At 37.1% G+C, this 18,838-nt stretch overlaps 1 protein-coding gene across 4 annotated transcripts in view; it reads right to left on the reverse strand.

Annotated features, from left to right (window-relative positions):
* GULP1 (GULP PTB domain containing engulfment adaptor 1) overlaps nt 1-18,838 on the reverse strand; it is a 137,190-nt gene that overhangs the window by 82,730 nt on the left and 35,622 nt on the right. For all 4 annotated transcript variants that reach the window (XM_059820196.1, XM_059820198.1, XM_059820195.1 and 1 more), the window contains exon 2: nt 3,547-3,637. In XM_059820196.1, coding sequence (XP_059676179.1) covers nt 3,547-3,574 — 28 coding nt within the window. In that variant the 5' untranslated portion in view covers nt 3,575-3,637. The remainder of the gene's footprint in view (nt 1-3,546; nt 3,638-18,838) is intronic.

Genomic DNA, 18,838 nt, shown 5'->3' on the forward strand with positions numbered 1-18,838 from the left:
TAGTCTAACCAACCTGTACTGAAGTCAAGAGAAAGGCTATTTTACTTTGAACGGGTACTAATTTTTTTCATATTAAAACATGCAACTTCAGCAGGTACTGATATCAGCTTTAAACCAAAAATTAACTTTTTTTGTCAAGATTATTTCATAAAGTTTCTCTTCCTGTTATATAGACTCATGGCTAACTGATGAGAATAGATGTTGTACAACTTGGACTGATAAAAAATTCCATTTATTTATAATTACCTGTGTAAGTACTTCCTGAAACAAGCTGAATTTTTTTTAACTTCACATTTTCTTATATTTTTCATTGTCATTATTAGGATGAAAGATGAACAGCTTGATGTTATTCAATTTGAGATTTAAGCATATCAATTAAGCCTTCAACTAAAATGACTATCAGACAAATAAAAACAATTACAACTAAAATACGAACATAAACTATCCAGGTTAGAAGTTCTATTTTGTGCTAAATCTCAGGGAGTCAGATGGGCAATGACTGTACCAGCTGTTTTTAAGGTCAGAACACTCAGCACATCTTGTCAGTTGAAGTGGCTGTTTCATGCCCAAACCATGGCCCTCAAAAATAAACTTACACTGAGTACTTGCTCCAGATAGCATATATCTAGTACAAATTCTGCTGCAAAATGAAGTACTGGTAATATTGAAAACGGGGGTCTGTGCTCTAAAGAGCACTGCTCTGATTTAGGACAAACCTGCTTTTCCCATAACACAGACTCTCTTAATACACATAAACACTCATATCACACATCGTATCTACGGGAAGCTTTTTTCTTTAAAGAATCAGGGTTAATTTAAAAAAAAGAGCTCACTTCCTTTCTCACCTAGCAACTCGCATTTCCTTTGCAACTCTTTTGTGAAAGCACAGGTTGCTATCCAGTTTCCAACAGATAAAAAAAGCAAGAAAGCTTGATTTTAGTGCTTCTCTTCTTGTTTTGTCTGCCAAATGTGTGTCAATGCTGAAATAGTTTCCTGAACACTTAGAAGGAAATTTCTGCTGTTTGAATCAGGTGATGGAGCAAGAACTGAGCTTTTCCACAAGTACAGCACAGTCCGAATCACTCTAGTCACCAGCTTACCTGGCTCAAGAAGATAAGGAGCTATGGCACTAGCTACTATCTTGTCTATGTGTATCATATTAAAAGGCTAGTATAGATTGACCATGACAGTATTACGGGACACTTATTCTACGAATCTGCACAATTCAGATAATCTTTGGCTATTTTGAAAGTACCACTTAGATCTGCTTAAAGTCCCCTCAAATCCTAGATATTTCTTTATGTAGCTCCAAGGTAACAGACTGATGTAAACTTGCAATTATCACAAACCCTACCAGCACAGGCACCAGGAAACTAATTTGGATTTAGAGAGAACTGCTACAGAAGTCACAGCACTCACGTAGTTAACTCCTCAAAATATCCACACTGTTGTGAACAGAAGAAACCCACAAACAACCCCACCAAACACAGGCACGGAAATTGTTGTATCTCGGAGGTCTGGGACTAAAAATCAGAAAATACAATACAGGAAGTTCAGCAATTGAACCTGTTTGAACTTGTTCTTAAATGCAGTTATTAGACATGAATGCTGATACAGACAAGCTTTTCTGAACTTCAATTGGCACGAAAAATATGTAATTTTCACTTATTCTTGACAATTGCTTAACCGAAATCTGTGGTTTTCCTATAATACAAGAATGGAAATGTTGTGTGCATTACTACGAGCAAAATAAATGGATGACAGTATTTAATTCTTCTGGTTGCTCAAGTTCTGAATCATTTCTAAGAATCCACAATAATTGCACTTCATTGTGCCTGACAGCTTCTTTTCTACTTTTTTTCTTGTTGGGGTGAAGAGAATAGCACACAAGATCAACTGAACAACACAGCAAATGCCTTTGAATACACTGAAATTCCAAGAATTTAGGTGAGGTCAGTAAGAATTTTCTTATGAAGAAGTAGTGAAAACAGAAAGGAACGAATCCAGACCCCTCAAATGATCCCAGATACCTGAGGATAAAACTTCAAAATTTGACCATAAAGACAAGATGCAGACACTGGCAAGGGCAATGAGAATTAATGAAAGAGCATTTTAGCACTCTGGGGGCAAGTCAAAAGACTGAGGAAATATCCCATAAACCACAACTGGTCTGTTTCTGAAACATGGCAGCCTCAGTTTCAAATATTATCAGAAGTTATTAGAAAAAAGAAAAAAAATTATATGGTCATCTAGACAAAACAAAATCTACAAAACCCAAGCTTCTTTCCCAGTTGTGATAAATCAATCCACAATTAAATAATATTGAAATGGTCTCTCACATTATTTAGAAGAAGCTAGGCAACACTTAAGCAGCTGGTAGGTACAGATCTCTTGACAGAGGTGTTACAAATATTTACACAAGAAAATACATCAGTGCTTAAGAGCAGCATGGGCTATGGATTTTAGCTTATTTCCTCACCTTCCATCGTGCTACTGGGCTATCAAATGATCTTTCATCGGGTTTTGTAGTCTCTGTGAATAAGTGTATCTTCCTTTTGCGATCAAGCCACATCTGCTGATATTCTGGACTACTTATGTTATCTCAGTTCATCTGGCTTTAACAAATAATGTACTAGACATGGAAGGATACAGTGATGCTATCATTTCATGTATAAGGTATGGCAGATTCCTTTTATTTCCAGCTTTGATGTTGATACCAATGCAGGAATTCTTGTTACATGAACAAAACATTTACACTTACTCCAACTGAGTTGACACCTAGTTATTAAAGCAGGGGCTCTGGCTCAGTGTGTATCCCACTTAAGGAACTTTAGAAGAAAAAAATCAAAAATAAAGAAGTTAGACCCACTGAATATATTCTACACTACAAACAAATGGGGAAAATAGCAACAAAGCTGTCAGTTAAAAAAGCTGCATCTCTAATGCTCCATCTAAAACTTATGTTTAATCCTAAACAGACCATGAAAAGAGAATAAGCAAGCCAGAAGAGCAACATACATAACTGAATATTTAGTGGTTTGATATTCTTTTGGAAAGCATACCATTTCAGACTGCTATAAATTCAGAATAGCTTCTTAAAGCTAAGAGATATTCTGCCGCATGAGATATTTCAAGTCTATTAAATACGGTTTTCTAAAATTGCTTCTCCAAGAATAAGAACCCAATGAATACATATAATAAATACAGAAGTCACTAACTCTTTAAAAGTTCTAAAACCATCCAGCACATCCTTTGGTGTGTGCAGAAAAGAAAAAATTGTGTGTATTTTATGCATACATATACACACACACCCACCCCTCAATAGAGAAAATACTGTCAAATTCAACATAAGCTTTACAATCCAGACAGCTCTGTAACTATCAACCAAGAATGCTTTGCTCTGGACATGTTATAGAAGGCTGCCCATTTCTACCTAATTAATTAGGTGCAATTATTCCTAAGTTCTTCCATATATAATTCTTGATATTCTAAAGAATTTATACAGGAAATTTATGTCTCCTATGGAACATAAGCTAAATTACTTACCTTTCTTCCTGCTAAAAGCACGATTCATGTTGAAAACAAATCTATCCAGTCAACAATGTTTCTGGGTTTGGGTTTTTTCCCCCACTTTAACCTGCAGAGCAATACACACAAGAAAATTAGGTCCATTTTTATATTTGAAGTTAGCTCATTATCTTCATATTAAAGACAATGCAAACAATTTTAAGGATTCTGAAATAATTTAGAGAAATAAAAGGGAGATGTGCTTTGCTGAGGAAGGAATTGCAGAATTGAGAAGATTTATGTTCGAATACCCGGTGGTACTTAATACAGAAAGACATTTTAAAGCTTTCTGTGAAGGTCTTCTCACTGAGATTTCAGAGACACAGAGCAGATGGTGTTATACGTATACACGAAGCCAAACACTACACACAAATAGTTTGGAAAGAAAGCTTTAAAGTGAATGCTGACTACAGGACTCCATAAAAACAATCCGTTCACACTGGCATTGCCCTGTTTTGTGTCATTTAGGCTGTCAGATTATTTCAAGCTATGCTTTCATCTTCACATGGGCTTGACATTGAAAAAAACCACAATACAAAGACTCCTCTTCATCCAGGGATTCAATACTGAAAAAATTGCCTTCTATCAGTGCAACTACCTCCTTGCTCCGATTACCTCAGACTGCTCAGTAAATTCTGTATTTTCTTCATTTAAAAACATTTAGATTCTTAATTTTTGATTCACAGCATTATTTTAGAATTGTATTCTTTCCCAACATTTTGCAGCCAAAAAAAAAAAATCCAACACTGTTCAAAACCACCCCATTTTGTAATATACAGAGATTTTTCTTTTTCAACCATACTTAAAGATATCCCCAACACTTCTTTCCATTCTGTTCAGATCTTCCAGCCAAAAGGTGCACCAGTGCCCTTCCCCCTTCTCTGGTCTCACAGCAGTCCAGTCAAAGGAGGAAAAAAAAAAGGGGGGGGGGGGGGGGAATCAAAGCACTTGGTACTGGATTATCTTTGAAATCAGCTAGAATGTTACCATTACTTTGAATAAAAACAGAAGTTAAGTCAGTATTTCCAATGCCAGCATCAAGATAAGTATGACTAATTCATTTAAGATACTTTATGCAACTCATGAACACTTCTGTGGTGTCTGTCCCTCTTTTTCAAATAAGTACTTTCAATACCAATTAAAGCAATTATATCCCAATTTCATGTAGAAACCACCTCCAATTTATTTTCAAATAATCATTGAAGTGGTAGGACTTCTTTTTCCATACAATCCTGTGAGAATGAAGGAATAATCTCTGTTTACCTAAACTACAATGTAGTACCCTAGATGTGCAACCAACATTTGCTCTTTGAAGTACACATACCAGATCATTTTTGTTTCACAGATTTTACTGAGTATTTAGGAAGAGAGGAGGCAATCAAATAAGCAAAGGTAGCAGGATATACTTTCCGTCTAGTTATTTTGATACAAAGCCAAAAAACAATGCATTTGGTACACTACACAGTAGTTCTTAACAGGAAAGCTGCAGAAGCCTTACATACACTCACAGCCATTCCCGCTGGCCACCTTCACTGTCAGCAGTGCTACACAGAAAGCTGCAGATACACAGAGGTCAGTGAAACCAGAAAACACCCGTCAGGGGTCTGAAGTCCTAGGAATGATTTCAGCAGCATCCCTGGAATGGGCAATGGCGTTACTGGGGTGATTCCAGTAAGTACTAGTTCACCCGTGAGGGAGTTTCACCAAAAGCTGCCAACACGCAAGTTCTCTTCACAGAGAAGGCACCGAGTAGGACTTTCAACAGTGTGAACGATGACAATCCATTCAGTTTAAACACAGTAAAAAGCAGTAAAGAACATTAGAATTTCAGCTTTTCAAGCAACTGACAAGTGTGTTTAGCTTAGAGGTTTATTTTCACAGGGAACACAGGCAGCCTATTATATACACCTAGGATATATAAGCAACAGCAAAACTTTGTTCAGGATGTTCACGAACTATTACAGTCAGCAAAGAAAGCAGTTTTGAGTAAAAAGAGCATGCTTTCCCTCTTATATACCTCTGGCAGTTGTCTTGCACAGCACTAGACCAATCACTTCAGTTTTCCTCCATGATAGGATCATAGCATCTCCTTTTCCAGAACCCTTTTTTTTAATTGTGTATTCCTGTCCTCATCCAAAAGACTACTAAGTAACATATTTGAGATGGCTTACTGAGTAGAGGTTCTCCTAAATAGAGGCTATATATGCACATCGTGAGGCTGTTGGCTGGCCACATTTCAAGAGATCACCATTCAAGTATTTTGTTTAAAACAGAGCGTAACTAAGTATTTTAACTGTTATACCTAATGTAAGTATTAACTATTAAAAGGTTGCACATATTTGCCCAGCAAATGTGCTAAAGTGCAATGAAGTTGTTAATTGTTGCATTTTTTTTCCAAAAATTGGAAAATGTAATATTTTTCCTCATGAACAAGGATGTATTACCATTAAAGTAATCTATACTAATAAAAGCCAAAATTTATTGACTACTCATCTAAAAATGGACAATATTTTGCCAAAAGTGTGTTCATAATTTCAATTCCAACAAAACATCAATAGAACAAAATACGGAAATGGCTTAAGCCACAACTAATATTAAAACACTTAATCAGTGTACTTCCACTTATCACAGAAAGTGTTATTAAACAGGGAAAGAAACACAATTAGCTACATGTAACTGCTTTTAAAATTCCCTCAAACTCTAATATGAACAACTTATAATCAACATCTCAAATGCAGAAAAAGCGGATGGTTAAATGCCCCATAAAATTTTGCTATTAAAAAACCCAAACACCACAAGGCTAATTTCAAACTCCTCAGTTGGGTTTGGGGCAAGAGAGTGATACCAGACTGTCATAAACAGCACTGGTATGTTTTTGATCAGGAGAAGAGCAAAGTTAGATGTATCTGTGGTATCTTTGCTCACAATATTCCAACAAACAAAACTATTAGGAGCAAGCAAGCTGTTCTCTGATCATGGATGCTAGATAGATTTTCTGGTAGAACGGGATTTTGTTTCTGACAATGCTCAACACACAAAGCTGCTGAAGAAACTGACTTGCAAAAGTCTGTTAAAAGCTCGTAATGAAGTCACAAGGAAGGTAAGTCAGAAGATCCCATTACAGTACAGGGAGCCCTGTGCAGAAGGAGGAGTCCTTCCTATGAAACCACTTGTTTAGAAATGGTAAAGCAGTTGTAACAATCAGAGGCATTAGGGAATAGGAAAGTGGACCAAAACATTTCATTACTCATCACTTAGGAAGACACACCTATGTAAAGAATGTTTCTCCACCTTACTCTAAGGAGTTTTCTTCAGCTTTGTCCAGAAACCAAACCCTACTAGGAAATATAAACCTGCATGTGATTTCACAAAATGGTTAACTGACAAAATATGAAGAATTCTGACAGGTATAAACTAGGGAAATTTTGAGTTAAATCAGGTTATTTCTTTTGGGGCAGAGAGAAAAGAGAGACAGAAAGAAAAGAGAGAGAAAAGGCTTAGAAAGTAATTGTATTAAACTAACAATAAAAAAATATATATATAACAGTCAAATATCCTGGGGAGGGGGACACACGACATAGTCTGAACAGTGGCATGGGCATGTGGCATGGGAAGTAGAGTATTTAAGCTGCCATATCAAACTTTGAAACAGTAACAGGGGAAAGCAACACCTTCATCTCCTTTTCCCTTTGCCTTCACTGTCATTAACCCCTTACTTTTCATGGCGAGATGCTTCTCACAGTGAGGAAGAAACTGCAGAATGGCAGGGGATGCAAGGGAACTAGTGGATTTGGTGACTGCGGTGGTTGTAGGTGTTTGGACTGGTGAGTGTAAGGGTGGTTAAGATCTGAAGCTGAAATCGTCACCTCTGTAATTACTTTTTAACACTAGCAATAAAAGTTAGTTGCTGTCTTCTATGCTTTATGCAAAGGAAGCCAAACAAAGGAAGCGGAGTGGCAGGCTTCCAGCTTCCAGCACAAGCAACTGCAGTCCTCCCTGGCTGCTGAAACAACACTGAAGCTTCCACACAGACATCTTTAAATGCCTGTGGGCTCCTTCAGAAATGTTGTGTTTTGATGTGTCTCCTAAATTTAGATCTGTGTCAGACAAGTCAAGAGAGGGGGTACTTAGGAAGGGGAGGAAACAAACCACCAGTGTAACTGGTCTCGGTTGTCTCTTATTTCCTCTTAAAAATTGGGAATTCCTCAGGATTTATTTGGGGTTCCCTCCCCCACCCAGTACCTACAAATGGCACAGGCTATAACATTTACCTGGGCTGAACTTTTTTTTTTTTGTGTACCTCTTTTTCATTCCACAAATAATTATTCTAACAAAACCTCCCTAAAACCCCCAACTTGCACCCATCAACTGCCTTATTAAAAAAAAAAATCTCTCCCCTCTCAAACACATACAAAGCCAAATTTAGCTTCAGAAGACCTGAAGATTCAGACTCTTTCCCCACTCAGACCTCAGCCTTTCAAGCATACTGGATAATATTTCTTAAAAGAATGAAGCACAAAATGTCTTAAACCCTGTTTTCAAAAGGGCTGCAGCACACAGGAATGTGTGATTCATTGACTTGCAATGAAACTTCAGCTTATAAAGTTACTTCTGAAGGTAAGATGAGAAACTCTGCAATATGCTAACAGCTTTAAAATTATTTTTCTGAGTTAGACCAAAACACCATGAAAATACTGTCCTGATATGACGTGTGACATAGTGAAGGAAAAAATTATGATAATAAAAGACTACATGAAATGATACACAAAAACAAATAAACATCATCATATCATGATGTACTCCCCTTCCTTTTGTATGACAAGGAACTGAAACACTAACTTGCCACAACCCTTTCTCCTCTGAAACAGTAAAATCATAAGAAAAAGATGTTGATGCATCAATGAACAAAAATTCAGTGTAGACCCTGAACCTGCAGTCACATGCAGTCTTTTATAATGTTCAGGAAGCAAGCAGTTCCATTCCTGGTTATGAAAATACGTGTGTCTTAAGTTTGTAACTGATAATAAAATAGTCTATAGGTATACAAACCACAACAGCATTTAAATATAATTTAGTGCTATAAAAACTTGCAGGAAAAATACCTCTAAGATCCTCAAAACCAGCACAGCTCTACGAGCTTCACCAATATTGAACAACTTTCTGTCAGCTGAAGTTCTTAGCCTGTGCTTAGGCTTTGTAATTGCACAGAAGCACAAATGGAGTATAAAGGAGAACACTCAGTCACTGGAAAGCTTTACTTTTAAAGTTTTACTAATCTCTGCATTTTCAAAAACATTCATTAGTCAGAATCAAGTGGTAGGCATACTTTCTGGCTGGAAGCAAATCTGCAGAAGTCCGAGGTTAATTCTTGTAATTTTTCACATCTGCAGAGGAGGGGGGAAAACTGTTCAAGAACTGGTCTTCTATCTAACACTCATCTCCCCACTACCAAAGTATACCTTGCAGTTGAGATGACGATATTCTCACTGGGGCAGAGCTCAAACAACAACTCTGGTGGGCTGTCATCCCGCAGTGCTGGCCCTAGAGCCTGCAGCGCTGGCCCTAGAGCCTGCTGCGAGGAAGGCATGACAGCGAAGTGACCAGAAGTGTCACCAGGGCTCACCAAGTGCGAAGGAAGAGAAGACAGAAATGGTCTGGAAAATACCAAAACAGCTGGAAACCACAGCCCTAAAATATAGCTCACCTTCCAATACACTCGCTCCCCTTCTGTGAAAGCAATGGGCAGGAACACCCTAATCTAAAGGCTAAAAGCATTCCTCTGGTCTGACAGAGATCACAGCCCTTGCTCCCCCCGAGCTCCTGAAACCAGCTGGAAGGTACAGAAGAATCACACATACACTATGGGGTTTTTTTCCTCCTTTCTCAACCAGTATAAGCCTAGTACCATTGTGACAAGTGTTTTTCCCCCCCACAGCACGAAGTCTTTCAGACCACAGGTAAAGAATTTCGCATATAGTAGATCTGCCACAACTAGAGGAGTATTTACATAAACTCTGAGGACAAGCAGACCATAGTGTTTTGCTGTAAATATTAACATCAAACAGAGGCCAGGAACCGGAACCTGTATGAAACTCGCACTTCACAGTAGTTTCCAAAAAGTTCAGATAAGTGGCTTTTTACTCTCCCATTTCCTAAAAATAACCTGCTCCTTTCAATAGGAAAAAAGAAAATACAGATAAGTAACAGGTGACAAGGGGATATCACTGAGACATCTGACAGCAAAAACAACTCCTTTGGCAAGGTTACCGCCAACTTCTGTTTCACAGCAAGAAGAAATATCAATATCAAGAACTATCACAAGAATAAATTTCACTATTAAAGTAGAACTCTGAAGAAAATGTGTTTGAAATTGTTGCAAGCACCAATAAATCCTCATACAAGTTGCTGATGGCACAATCTTAACAAAAAAACAGAAATACAAAATTCACTTGTTTCTCAAAAACAGTTCTCTAGATCTGGTTTTTAAAGCATTAGAAGAGATACTGAATTTTAAAAATATTGCATTTTCCAGCATATTTATTTGTAAACAATTATTTTGCATTATGTTTATCAATGATTATGCTGATATGTATTAGTGGATTACATTACTCACAGAACAAATTGAAGTTTATACTGTACAAACAAAAGGAGTAATTTAAGAAACAGGAATATATCCTTCCTCCCAAACTTGTTACATTTTGCAAGAACAATTGATACTCTTTTGTTCACTACGATAGAATAATCATAACAGGATACAAGAGGAGTTACTTTTTTCCTCAAATCCACAAGCTCCAGTATCTAGTGAAACATGGTGAAAGATTTCAGTCGTGTCAGACTAATTTTTTCTCTGCTGTACAAGAACTTACAGATGTCAGATGCTTAGAGCCAGTAGAAAGGCTTTATACATGTTCTCTCACGAAGAGCTCAGGCACTTTAACCTGCTTCCAAAAGACAGACAGATTGCAAACATCATCTCACTTGCAGACAAGAAGGTCTGTATTTGACAGCCCATTAACCATTTGATCATCTATATTGAATCTGAACAAGATTTTTGCCTGTCCCACTATTTTCAGATGGATGATGGAGAGCCTGGGGAGCTTTGTTACCGTTTTGTTTTCAGCAGCGATGGGGTGGGATTCAGGGATGGGTCCACTATGAACAGGTAAACACAGAACAGCTCTTAAAAATAAAACAGTTCTCGTAGAAGCGTTACTGGACTCGGGCATGAGTAATTCTCCAAAACTTTAGACACAGTCTTTGCTTGGACGGATATATACAGTTAAAAGGAAAGATATGTCCTGACGCTGAATATGGTTACTTCTGTGATGGAATCATCCTTTCTTCTCTGGAAAAGCCGATTGCTCCATACGTGATCTACAGAACCTATTTATTTCATTACTGGCTGATTATTTTCAAACCCTCCATTGCATTTTCTTTGCAGGGGGGGGAAGAAAAAAAAAAGTATTTAAAATCTTCATGTTTCCAAACAATAGCAAATTCTTGTTAATCTTCTGAGATTAAGGCTGTGTTTATTGTATTCATTGCATTTTCAAAATCACATTGTAAAAAGTGCCACTGACAGAAAAGGCAAAGACGGAAAGGCTCATTAGGTATTCTAAAGGTAATCTCCAAATAAAGCACAACAATTTTAGAAATAACTTAGTTTAGTTCCATTTACAATGAAAAGATCATCATATTTAGCAGATCTGTTGTAGAGGTACAACAGTTAAACAAAAGGTACCATTTTACTACTCTACCAAAGTTTATTTGGCCAAACTACAAAAGTGCATTAGACATTACCATTGTGCACACATGCTCAACAGGTCCCCTAAGACAACTCTACGTGCTTCCCTCAATATGCATTAAACTTAACTGAAGTTCAAAAGCTGATTACTGATGTTCAAAAGATGATTAAGAGGAAGTGAAAAACCCAGATGTCTGTTTAGACAGAAGCAACAAGAAAATTTCTGGGTAGGTACCAGGGAACAACCATCAAGAGAAGAATGAGGAGAGATGTGCCTGCATCTCCTCCCACAGCCTCCTGTATAATCTTTGCTCCTGTACAGACTTCACATTACACACTAGATGTTTCCTCTGCTGCAGTCCTCTCTCCAGGAACTCAAAGGCTTGCTCCAATTTATTATAAATGCAAAATGAAAGAAATAATCACCTTTTCCCCAAGAGCTCTGAACTATGACACTACAAATGGTTTTGTAACTCTTTGAAGTCATAGTTTGGGGGGGGAGGTAATTGTAAAAGCTCTTTTGGTTTTTGGGGGTTTTGGTTTGGGTTTTTTTTAGTGTACAAGTTCAATACAAAATTAACAGAGATTATCCTTTTATGGAAATGAGAAGTACATGCCAAAAAGTTATAATCATGTCAAGGGGGGGGGGGGGGGGGTGTTATCTTTATTTAAGCCTATTTATCTGCAGAGCTTCAAGTCTGTACTTTTATACCTTAATGAATTTGGGGACCCTTGTTCCACAACTCTCCCTCACAGGAGAACCAGAACCCTGTATAAATTCTAGGTACAGACTGCTATCCAGTGTGTATATATACTCGCTTTCTTATCTTTTACAGTCCAATTCCTATGATCACTTCCCTCTCAGTGCTAAAGCTCACATGTTAAAGAAAAATCACTACCACACAAATTTCTAACAACTGATTTTCTCATAACCAGTTTATTAACATATTACATACTTCTGAAACAATGACATACAAAAGTGTCATTCATTTAACAACTTTTAAAATTGGTGCTACTGAACACAATCCCTTACTATTAAAGTCAATAGACTTCTCATTAACATTAATACATTCAGAATCTTTGCTTTAATTGGTTAGCCTCAAGGACAGCATTAAGTTGTATTTATACAGATGAGACAGGCTTTATCAAGTGATTGCAACAGTTTTCAAAATTGACAAAAGTTGGCAACGTCCATTTTGTCACTTCTACTAGATCAATCTCAGAGTGACTGTCATGAAAACTAGATTATATTGTTTTTTAGGCTTTATCATATTACATTCCTTTAGCTTACCTTCTTTAGCCCTTCGAATACATTCTGAATAATCCCAACATTTCAAGAAGGACATGATAAGAAGTTAAAAGCACAGATATGAAACTGAAACAAAAGCATGGGAACCAAAATCATATTTATGACAAATTAATCTCCTCATCTTTGTCTTGTAGATCAGGTATGTGTTCACGTAGTTCATTATATTCAGGTTTTGCACACTGTTATAGTTATTATGAATCTTATTTTGAGAATCTGGTAAGTGATGAATCCTAGAGTAATTCAGTGGAAATTACTGAGATATAGACTACTACATAATAGAATTCCCAAGCTAGCAAGACTTAAATTTCTTAAATTTTCCTGGATAGGAGTGCTCTGTATCTTTTAACACAGTTGGGACTAAGAAGAACGTGTAAGTTTTTAAAAGCATGATAGATCAGCAAGTTTAGACTCAAACATTCATCACATCAAACACAGAATGGTACTGGCTACTTGGGACTGGGAGGATCCAATTCCAGTCCCTGCTCCAATTAACTTCTATATAGTTGAAACATGCTGCAAGTCTAACATCATGTCCACAGATGGCTCAGCTTTGCATAGAAAAACCCTCAGTGAGCCATCTGCAATATTTGGGGATGAAAGAGTGTTGTCTATCCTTTACAAGCATGTGATACTTAGACAACAATCCTTAAACCACCATGCATAGCAACTCACTCCCCAGGTAGGCACCAATCTGTGCTGAACCTCCAGAACCAGAGGAGAGAAATAAATACAGGTCACTCTCCTAAGTATATGGAGGAAATTCAGACAACTGCTAACAGCATATTCAGTGACTGATACCATAACTGAACTTGAAAATTGGGGGGGGGCAGGGAGAAAAAACCCAAACCCCAAACTTCAGAAGAACACTGTTTAAAAACTAGAAATGGACCCTTGCCATCAAGCTTCCTATTGAATGGCTTAAATGCCTATGCCAGGCATTTAGTTTCCCTTTCTTTCTATACAGATCTGAACTACCAACTGATCTATGGCTTTGGGTACAGCAACTACATTCGTTAACACTGAAGCAAAACCATGAGAGTTTCATAGCACCTCAGTCCTTTCAGAAATTTAAGCTTTACTACCAAGGTTTCAAGAACTCAGCATATGGGTTCACAGTGTATCAAATACGACTCCATTTAAACCAGATTTTTCAAATGTATTTGTGCAGGTGAAACTGCACGTTAATTGCACTTGAACTATATTCACACATCCTTAACATCTGTCCCTACCACTCAGCACCAAGCATCTGAATATCCAGTGCTGACTTGGAAAGCACAGCTCGGAGGGGCTAACAGCTGTCTGTCCTGTATGAAGAGGAAAACTCTCCCTGCGTGCATTTACTCTTTCATGAGATCCTTGTAACAGGTAGCTATAGAGAATCTTCTAGATTGTTATCACCAGACACTCTATTTCGAAAGAAGAAACCGCAACAAAACCACAGAACATAAAATTACTCTCTACTGCTTTCATGCACTTGAGGAAATGCTGCTTTCAAAAATCAAACCTAGGAGTCAGCTGGTGAAACAAAATCAAAACCATCAACATAAAACTGCACCCTATATCCAACCATTTCACCAACTACATGCTACTCTCTCCTCCTCCTTCCCCCAACAACATACACTGATGTTGCCAATTTTATGAATCACGCATAACTATTCAGATTACTTAAGCTACTTCCAGGACAATCACATACAAATAATACTGGTAGTCGCTAATGAAAATTAAATTACTCCATGTTTTGGCTTCATATACAAACACAACTTCACAAACACTTCTTGCATACTGCTCTTCCAAAACACTAATGTTGCTATACAATCAAAGAATCAATCATGCAAGAGAAAGAGCTAAGCATCTCTACTGGGATATATGTATTTCACAGAAGTTCATTTCAAAAGAAATAGCTAGGAGTACTGAAGAAGAATAAGCTTGTGTGAAATTACAATCTTAAACAGTCTTGCTTCCACTGCAGTTTTAAATTTTTGTAAAAAAAAAAAAAAAAAAGAAGAAAATCAAGTCCAAAGGTAATAACTGAGAAATGCAGCAACATATGAGAATTTCTGTAATAGCAAATAGTTATTATGGCCCAGTGCTATAAAAATCCTGCTCAACATACCACATATTCAGCTACAGCTTTCTGTGCTTCTCCAAAACCCATTTTGTTTTAATGGAAAACTTATGCAAGAAGACTCAAGCAAAGCTCATTCTTTGGAAATTGCTTGAATATATATGCACATGCATAGATGTGCATTCTCAGCTGGCTCACTGATGGCACGCAGACAAAAAGGACTGTTACTGAATTCTTACAAACATCTTTGACTCTGCCTTTAAAAGAAAAAAAAAAATCAAGTAGCTGTTGCAGAAAAGCAGCATCTAGGTCACTTGAGAAAAACTGTACTTTTCAAAGAAAGAAATTGGTATCTCAACAATACTGATGTAAACCACAACACAAATTTTTATATATAAAGAAAAAATATGAAGAAAAAATAGTTCTGTTTGGGGCGGGGGGGGGAGGGAGCAGAGGTGAAAATCAAAATGACTAATTAGCAGTTACCTTGAAAACTGAAAGCATAAAGCATTATTTCAGCTAGGAGTGAAAATTACATGTGAAATGACTTACGTGCCTTGATAAACTGGAAAGGAACTGAGGAGGAAGTATTGTTGTAAGGTGGGAGTAACGGAGACATTAAGTACTACAGTGTATTTGTGGCTAGACGTTCCTGATCACTCTGCCAAACCTCTATGCTCCTTTTTCTTCACTTTGCTTATGACTGTGGGCATGCAAGCCCTAATTTGTTTCTTGAACTACCTATATTTAAATCTTTTTGGAATTCCACTGCACAAATGATTGCGCAAAATTAATCTCACGGTTCTATTTCATCCAAGAATGTGTGTCTCTGCTAACTGGGTTTTCAAAAGTATACCTTGCTGGTCACAACTCAGTGATATTTTTCAAAAAAGGTTTTGCTTTGTGTGTTTAACCTTCCAGAAATTATCCTATATTATAACCAGACTCTGACTTCTTAAAGAACCACAAGAACTATTAATATCACCAATGTTTTTAAACTCCATTAAAATCAGAAGCAAGAAGATGAGAGCACAATTACTGTAGGAGCCAAATTAACATACTCTTCTCACTTTGTAGCTCCTTCAAAAGGAGAATATTGCTGAAACTGCCAGTATAAGAATTCTTTTCAAGCAGTAAAACCTCAACATGCTGCCACTGAAACCTGAATGGCTTTAACACCCTAACTAGAGTCTAGACTGGTTAGTAGGTATTAACTTTTCAAATGTCATTGGAAACAAGTCAGTGGGAAACAAAATGTATTTTGCAGTCTTTTTATTTACAATACATGTACACAACCAAACAGGAGCACTTAATAAGCAGCCAAAAGGAAAAATGTGATTTGAAAGCAACCTTAAACTAAAACAAATGAACCAACCCCTGAATTTCCTTCAAATTCTCTGGAGAGTTTTATAAGCGACACCCGTGCCTCCTTCCCCAGGGGAAAAAATAAAGTAGTCAGAACTAATAAGCCAACTGATTGTTTCTTTTTTTATGCCAAAGTAATGCTGGAGCTAAAATTGGTGTAACAAAGGAAGGTAGTTGCTTGTTAATACTGGGGAAGCTGCTTCCTCTCACATAATGGACTTAACATTTATGAAATCTTTCAACAAAGGATGTAAGAAGCATCCATTGGCATTAGGTAAAGTTTATAAGTACTCCTATGAGATTATTACCATTCCAGCTTGTGGATGCATAAATTAAGACAGAGACACAATACATGGCCTCCCAATGTCAGTGAAAGAATTGACAGCTGCAGTAAAACCCAGGACTTCAGGATTTCACATTCCTGTTTAAGGATTTCTCTAAACTGAAAATATTTTCTAGCAGTTATTCAGCACATTAAAATGGAGATATTTTCTTGACAAATTTTTTTACAGCAAGCTTAGATAGTTCCTCTTTAATGTACAGTTAGCATAACATTACTACAGAACCAGAATATAACTTTTCTAACAGAAGATCTCACTAATATTTCAATAACTGATAGCTAAGTGGAGGTTTCAAAGCAGAAAGGGAGATGAAAAGTGGAACTACAAACAGGACAGTGTGCCAGCTTGCACTAATTTTATGGCCCCATTCCTTATGCTATGACCAATAACATAGCTAGGATCAACACAAGGGGATGGATGACACCCCTACCTGTTCCCCCCCACCCCAGGGAAGGATTACTGTGCCCGTGGTAACACTGTGCATCACTGAATTTGTACATATTCGAGGCACTCACCATGGATTCCAGTGAAGCTCTACAGTAAAGTCACTCTCCTCACTATGCTTTTGGGATCCTTCACAGAAGTAGGTATTCTGTCTTTCAAATGGTCCTAGCTGGCCATCCAAGCTTAATGAATCCTTTTGATATTGATGGCATTTCATATTCCTTGCTGTTGCTCTGTGAACACAGGATAGTTCACTAGAGCAAGTTCTTTGCCAAATGATACTCGTACTTTTCATTTAAGAAATTTATATCCAAGGAGTTTCTCCTCCAACTGCTTGGAATAAAAGGAGGAGCGATTCACCACCATACTTTGAATTCTGCTCCATTATCTCATTTAGGAAATAATCATACATTTACCATACAATTTGCTTCAGCTATTTGCATTCAGTATTGTGAAACTTTGGGTTAATTGTGTGTTTATTGCTATTTCATGATGCAAAGGGGATATCTTGTCTTCAAATACTTTGCCACTATATTATTTAAAATGTTAGCAGTCTTAAGATCTTGCAGGACTGGTCTAAACATGTGGTACCAATACAGGTCTGCACTGTTACACAGCTTCCTGGGAAAAGGGTGTTGTTTACTTTTCAGGGTTTTCTTTTCCCCTTTTTTGGTTAAAGCAAAAGGGAACAAATACAGACACAAAAACCAGTAAAACTTCCCTGTGCATCCGAAGTTGCTTTGCATGAGATAAACATTTTTGCCCTGAATTCTCATCCATGTATCACCTTCAACTCTACCCCACAACTCACATTAAATAGTTAATTTTTTTTTTTTTTAAACACATCTGCATTCTGGCACTGTGTCCATAGTCTCCAGCACTGAATAGATTCATTCACATGAAACCAAATCTTTGCTTTGCTCAGGGTGATGAACAACCTCACTTGCGACATTTACATCTATTGATTTGCCTCTTTTGTGAATACTCCATTACAATAAGTTGATCAAACTTATATATATTGATAGTTCACTGCATTAGGATCTGCACTTTTCATCCCGAAGTCAAAATTATTTTTTTTTTACCCATACAAAGAATCACCATTTGATACCTCTTTTTACTTATCTGTATTGTACCAGTTTCAAATTGGTACTTTTTTCAGACTCAAAGAGTCAGTAACCAAATTGTATAGATCTTCACCAGCAATAAATGGAAAGTTGCTAGTAGACACTGCTATTTCCCCCTGTTGAAAAAGTTAATTTTGAGAACTATCTTTATTCAATAGACTGCTAGCCAGAGATCTGTGCATTCTCCTCTTCACCAGGAGTTATTAAGCTGCATTTCTGCTGTTGAAAAGATACCTACCTACCCAGTAGCATCAAAATTTGAGCACAAAATATCACTGTAAAGGCCAAGAACATAGCTCAAATGCTCTGTGGTAGCCACCACTAAACTCTATGCTAGATTTTAGTGCAGTCCAAGCTGTATAAACAATAAAATCTTGTGATATTTCCAAGTGCAAAGTCAGTTTTGTCATTTTATCAATCGGGGGTATTTTTAGGAGCAAAAAGATCCACAACTCCCCAAACCAAAGAAATAAAGAAATATAAACTTGCCTTTAAATTTGTAACAAATTACCACTTTCACTCAAGGTTAAAGTACTGTGTTTTATCTTGTACTTGTCATGAAACTGTATCTGTGCAATTAACACCGCTTATCTGATTAACAGAAATTCACTAAACTGCAGTAAATCATTTCTCTAAGCTCAGTAGCAACTGAGTTACTAGAAAACCACCTGGCTTAGCTATCTGTTCTTCTTAAATATCCATACAGCTGCCATTATCATAGTATTTGACAGCTTGTTTAATCACATAAGGGCTTGCCAACTTCATAGGTCACAGTTACATTTTACAGATGGGAGAGCAAAGTTAGAGACTGATATTCAGGAGAACACACTTCTCCCACCATTTAGCAGTAAAGGATAGAACACACTGGAGAAACCATAT

This window comes from Gavia stellata, chromosome 8 (genome assembly GCF_030936135.1).
Source record: "Gavia stellata isolate bGavSte3 chromosome 8, bGavSte3.hap2, whole genome shotgun sequence".
Lineage (NCBI taxonomy): Eukaryota > Metazoa > Chordata > Aves > Gaviiformes > Gaviidae > Gavia > Gavia stellata.